This window comes from Kryptolebias marmoratus, linkage group LG17 (genome assembly GCF_001649575.2).
Source record: "Kryptolebias marmoratus isolate JLee-2015 linkage group LG17, ASM164957v2, whole genome shotgun sequence".
Classification (NCBI taxonomy): Eukaryota; Metazoa; Chordata; class Actinopteri; order Cyprinodontiformes; family Rivulidae; genus Kryptolebias; species Kryptolebias marmoratus.
The window spans coordinates 14,870,583-14,876,261 of record NC_051446.1 but is presented as its reverse complement, the minus strand read 5'-3'; the positions used below and the strand labels follow the sequence as shown (position 1 = coordinate 14,876,261).

At 44.4% G+C, this 5,679-nt stretch overlaps 1 protein-coding gene across 1 annotated transcript; it reads right to left on the bottom strand.

The window, feature by feature from the left end:
- Positions 1 to 1,643: 1,643 nt before the first annotated feature.
- mss51 (MSS51 mitochondrial translational activator) lies at positions 1,644 to 4,759 on the bottom strand. The gene is made up of 6 exons (XM_017418355.3): positions 4,602 to 4,759; positions 4,176 to 4,325; positions 3,911 to 4,035; positions 3,266 to 3,829; positions 3,097 to 3,190; positions 1,644 to 2,180 (listed from the first exon to the last, which is right to left on the bottom strand). Exons 1-6 carry the CDS (start codon positions 4,616 to 4,618, stop codon positions 1,976 to 1,978), a joined length of 1,155 nt encoding a protein of 384 aa, XP_017273844.1. The 5' UTR covers positions 4,619 to 4,759; the 3' UTR covers positions 1,644 to 1,975.
- Between the last annotated feature and the right edge of the window lie 920 nt (positions 4,760 to 5,679).

Below are 5,679 nucleotides of genomic sequence, written 5' to 3'. Positions count from 1 at the left end.
AATGTGTGAAGATGGAAAATACTGAGGTGCTGTGTGGTTTTTCCCCGCTAAAGTACAAAAATGTCTGAGATTTGAGTTTTAGTTTGAATTGAAAAACAAAGTTCTCAATGCCTATAGTGAAAAATCAATTAAAACATAGAAAATAAATTAAATATGCTCTAATAAGGGAGAGTGAGATCTCAGTTTTCTTGTCAGCTACACTGCAGTCGCACTACTAACATTAGCTCAGTTAAAGCTTGTGAGAACAGAAGGGAATTCTCATTCTGTTCTGCCCTCTGAATGTGCATCATCTGATAAGATTTCTTGTCCCGATGTGATGTTGAGAGCTCCTCGGTGATGTAGACGTCTGGAGACACCAAGACCATGAGTATAACAACAAATGTCTGTAAGTACAAGTTATGCAGACGTGTCATCACCTTACCTATGTGACCCCTAGATGAAAGGAAAATGGTTCTGATGTTCAGGATGTCACAATCTGTTTTTTTGCAGTAGCTCTTTAATAACTGTTTTTGTGGTTACTGAGTTTTTCTGTTCATGGTGAGGTTCTCTTGTGTTCAGTCTTGATTCCTTCCTGTGCCAATTTCACATCTCCCTCAGTCAATTTCTGTTCCTCAGTCCTGCTCTGTGCATCTCCACCTACTTCCTGTTTCAGTAAGCCCAGCTGTCTCCCATCTCCTCACCAGTCTCAGTCCATTTATTCCCTCCTCTGTTCGCCTGCAGTTGGGAGTTGTTCACCTCCGTGCTTCCTTGTGTCATCCTGGAAGCTGTTCCATCGACGCCAGTGTTTTGAGGTTCATTAAGGTCTTTTTTTTTTTTTACAGGGAATTTGTGCCTCCCGGAAATGAAATATAGCGCCGTAACGCTTATCATTGTCATCTTCAGAGGCAGAATGGTCAGACTGAGGGGAGTCTGGTGGGAGTTCTGCATCATCTTGGCTGTGGTCTTCGTCAGAATGGAGTCCTGCGTGTTGCCCATCCTCCTGGCTGCCTTCCCCCTTCAGCTGGGCTGATCTGACCTTGCTGTTCGCCACCATGACAGTGTCTGCCACGGTCATCTCCGCAGCCCTTTGTTTCGTCTGCTTGAACTGTATCAGGGGGACGTCACGAGCTTCGCCTTCTCACAGGCTTGCACCGTGGCTTTTCTAGTTGATGCGAAAGTTGACACTCCCAAGCAGCTACTTGTCAAACCTGAGAGCAATTCTCCGCGCAGCAGAGGCGTCATCCTCGCTGCTGCTACCGGCCACTTCGCTCTTGGGGAATGGCTGTACAAACCTTTTGGGATGACACGCGGCGTTTATTATCTTCGGAGTTTGGTTTCTGATCACTGTGGTCATCATTACTCTCAATCTGCTGCAGTGTCGATCCCTACACCTGCGAGAAGTGCGCCTAAGCCAACAGTAACACAGTTACTGAGGCGTTGTCAGCCTGATTGTAGACCTGGTGTTATCCATAAAGTCACCATAGAGACCTAAAACAAGAACAGGTCATCTCTTGGCGGTGGATTGTTTGATGATGAAAATATTCTGAAAAACATTAACTGTCCGTGCGCCATGTGGCATGTCTTTTTAATCCTGAAAGTTCCTTTTACTGGAATTGCGGTCGTAAACTATCCAGTGATCAATAAAACAAAAGAAGAAAAATCTGTTAGCTGACGTGAACTGTTTTATTGTGGCTTCACACATCGGTTGGCGTTTGACTCTAACTGCATCGTTTTATCGTCCACCTGCGAACCCAACAGAAGGTCCAACATGCTGTCAGAGCATTTGAATTTTACAGCCTTCATTTGTAAGCCATAAAACTCAGATACACGATGAGTGCATACGGCACGTGGTTCGTACTCTCCGGCGATAAATAATGCACAAGTATGTGAACTATTTTAACACACCAGTCAGGGCTACATCGTGAAAGCTGCGTACTGTACACGTGAAGACAAAAGGAAGTAGAAACACAAAAACAAGTCCCCCGCTCCAGCTCCCTCAGGCGTCCTCGGCCTCCTCGAGCTCCACGGTCTCCAGCAGACCCTGGAAACAGAAGTAGTGGGAGCTGCAGTAGACGGGCGGCTCGTTGGGAGACGAGCCCGCCACTTCGGGCTTCAGCGACGCGAACGGGTTGGCGCCGCTTCCCCTCATGTCCATCTCCAGCTCCAGGAGGATTTGCAGCGAGTAGGTCATCTCTGTCTCGCTGCAGGTGGAGGACAGTTAGCAGCGGCCAAAGAGACAGGGAGAGACGGAAAACACGCACATGAGCGCTCGCTGCTGCAGGAAAGGAGAAAAGAGCTGGCCTACTGTGGACATTAAACCCTTAACAATATATGGTACAGAGTGGTTTCAGTTAGTTTTAAACAAATAAATCACTATTTGCATCATCAGCGGCTCAGACTGTTGTCAGTAACTGAAAATTGTTAGATATAAATAGCATATTTCACAAACTAATAAAAATTGCTTGTTTAACCAAACATGCTGTCATTTCTTTTAAGTAAATCTAGGAAAGTAGAGACACTACTGATCTTTTTATAGTATTGAGGTGTTTTTCCACAAGAAATATGTGACACTTGTGGAATAGAAGGCCTTGTATTTACTCTCCCATGCTTTATTTAGCTTTAACAGTGTTGATTTAATTTAGTATTAGGAGTAATTTGATTATTATACCTTTGTCTGATTTTTATTTATCACCATTTTAAAAGCTTTAACGAGTAGTTGTTTGGTTTATCTGAAGAGAGATATATAGGCAGTGAACACCCTGGCGTGTGAGCAACAGACGTGACAGGAAGGAGGGGGGAAGGAGGGGGGAAGGAGTTGCTCTTTGACCTCCAGAGAAGGGAGGCAGTGACCCACCCTCTGGAGGAAGGGGGGCCATTTTCTGTCTCTTCAGACAATCCTGGGGTGATGGCTTGACTAGTTTTCCAGGTGATCTGTATCTCATTCCCATTGATTGTCTCCCAGATGCATCTGGTCTTATGATTGTATGAATACTGACTGATGGTGTTTGAATAAATGTGTTAAACTTTAAGGTAAAGTCTCCCCGAAGGTCTTTCCCAACAACCAACTCGGAGAAAACTTGGTAACTCGGTAAAGGTCGTTTATGTCAACACACTCACCTTAGAGTAGTAAAAAGAGAAGGAATCTCATAATCCCGGAGGAGCAGAAGTGTTGGAAGCCAGCCCTGGTCCAGACCTTGACTGGCATCAAAACCTTGACGGGGGAATAAATGACATAAATTAGAGTCTTCTCTTGAGTCGAGCTGTGTTGTGTTAAAGCTGCTCTCACCTGGATGAAATCCAACCACCAAGTCTGGTTTGGCTGCCTCCTCTGTCTCCACCAGCTCCTCCCAGAACTGGTGGTAAAGACCCCTGTAGGCGCTGATGTAGACCCTCTGCTTCGGGCCGAAGGCTCTGAGAGGGGGCCTCACGACGGGGCCGTCCACCACCTCGGGTCCCACCATCACTACCTCCATGCCCTGGTGTCCCGGGAACATGTGGTTTAGCTCGTCGTAGTCGGTCAGTTTAGCTGTCAGGGTCTCGGCGTGGCCCGCCCCCACCAGGTGGACGGTGAGAGGTTTGGAACAGGGGTTCAAACCGAACAGCCTCATCCCCCACGCTACCGTCAAAGGCCTGGAGAAGAACTCACTGCAGACCCTCCACAGCGACTGCTTCAGGTCGTCCTTGTCAGGCCGAGGCCTGCCTGCGTTGGTCCACAGGTCCTTCATGTTCGCTCCGTTTATGACGGGCTCAAGTCGTGGCGTCAGGTCTCCCTGCATGGCGAGCCAGTCATCCCAACCCCTGACCTCAGACTGGGGCTTTGACCATGGTCCGGTGGGGAACGGGAGATCTCCTGATAAACAGGAAAAACACAATTCGTTTAGCTACTTGACGAACAAAAAGGAACTGCCTTGAGTCGTCGTTGTTGTTTTACCTTTGAACAAAAGCCACTCCACAACTCTGTCGATGGCAGCGAGACGCAGAACTGAGCAGAACTTCTTGTGTTTGGACCAGTCCTCCTTCTGACAGCCTTTGCAGCAGTAGTAAACATTCAGACATCTGGGCAAAAAATAAAAAGGAACAAACATTTCTGAATTCTTCTCTTTGTTTTATGCAATTACCTTGGCAGCACAGGTATAAAAAACAAAAAACAAAAAAAACAAACAGACTAGATTCCATTCCTTGTTTTTAGTCAGTACCTGGCACAACGCTTCAAGCTCTGAGGGTTTGAAAGCTGATCTGGTCGCTTCTCACAAGCAGCACAGATTTTAAAGGATGCCTCCATCTTCTCAAACATCTCCTTCTGAGATCGAAAAGCCGTGAGCTTCCTCTCGGCCTCCGGGTGTGTACTGAACGAACCAAAGCACAAACAGGATGGTTGACTATGTTTAAAATATGAACCAGAAAGCCTTGTGTTTGTAATATTACCACAAAAGTGAACAAATCCCTGTATAAAAGGCAATAAATCTGGGATTATTGGCCCTCCGGCACCTGAAAGCACCCCTCGAATGTCTTTCAAGAGCCCCTGGCTTCACACACTTGTCATTTTTAAAGGCGCCATAAAGTCAACAAGCCGACGTGTACAGAACTCCCAAGTGAAAAGGAGTGCAGCGTATTCCACTCACCTCTGAGCGTCCGCCATTTTAGGAGCGCAGCCCAGGGGCTCTGTTCAGCTGCTTCTCGAGCTGGTTTTGATATGTGAGAGGCCCATCGGCGGGGAGGTGGGGGGCTGCGGGGGGGACCAGATATAGCACCTGTGCTTTGCCTTCTAGAAAACTCTGACACTTCCAGAATAGTCCCGACTGCACATGAACAGTGCCATTAAAAACAAAACAACAAACAATATCATTCAGTTATTGCAGTTTACAATTAAACCTCAAACAACTGATATTTTATATTATACTTTATAATATATAATTCCAATATATAATTCTTTTTCTATAATACAAAAAACTAATAAGTTTATTTTTATTTGTTGAACCCATCAGGTCATAGCTGATGACCCTGAGTCATCTTGTACCTTCTGTGTGCTATAACACCTTAAATCCACAAGAGGGCAGTGTTGCTCTGTTAAAGTTGCTCTAATAGATAAATGGAAATGAAAGTTTGACAATGGGCTCAGACTTTCTTATATTTTTATTATGTAATAATAAGAAATAAACAGCCATAGCTAAGGTTTTCAACATTATTAATATTGTTATAGCCATCTTTAAAGGAAGATGTTTAAACAAATTTGCCAGTATGAATAAGTCACTATGCTTGTCCCCCCATTTGATGTTTAATGAGCTTTGTCGGAGTTGCTAGAATTAAACAAACACGCAGTAAAATAAATTAGATTTTTTCTTGTTAAGCTCTGCGCCTTTTAATGTTTTAATGTTGCAATAATGGTTTTACCTGTGTCTCCAAGTCTGTCTGTTAGCAAAATATCTCATGAACCAATAGACAGATTTGAATAAAATTCTCAGATAGTGATAAATGGATATATGTCTACAACCAATTACCTTTTGGTAGTAGTAGCTGAGAGTCAGTTGCAAAGCATACTTTGAGCGTCACATCCCACAATGTAATGTTTTCAACTCCATCTCTCAACACATGATGATCTCAGTTTAAAAATCAAAATAAGACAAGTGATATGTATTTCTTTAAAGATTGCTTGGCCTTTGATTAATTCATTAATTTATCCAAAAAAATAAAAACCTCAAA

Excerpts from the sequence above, each read along its gene's own strand:
- mss51 (XM_017418355.3), bottom strand. Across the intron at positions 3,191-3,265 it reads GGTGGTTGGATTTCATCCAG|GTTTTGATGCCAGTCAAGGT; the intron begins GTGAGAGCAGCT and ends TCCCCCGTCAAG. Across the intron at positions 2,181-3,096 it reads TCTCTTTTTACTACTCTAAG|CGAGACAGAGATGACCTACT; the intron begins GTGAGTGTGTTG and ends CTCCACCTGCAG.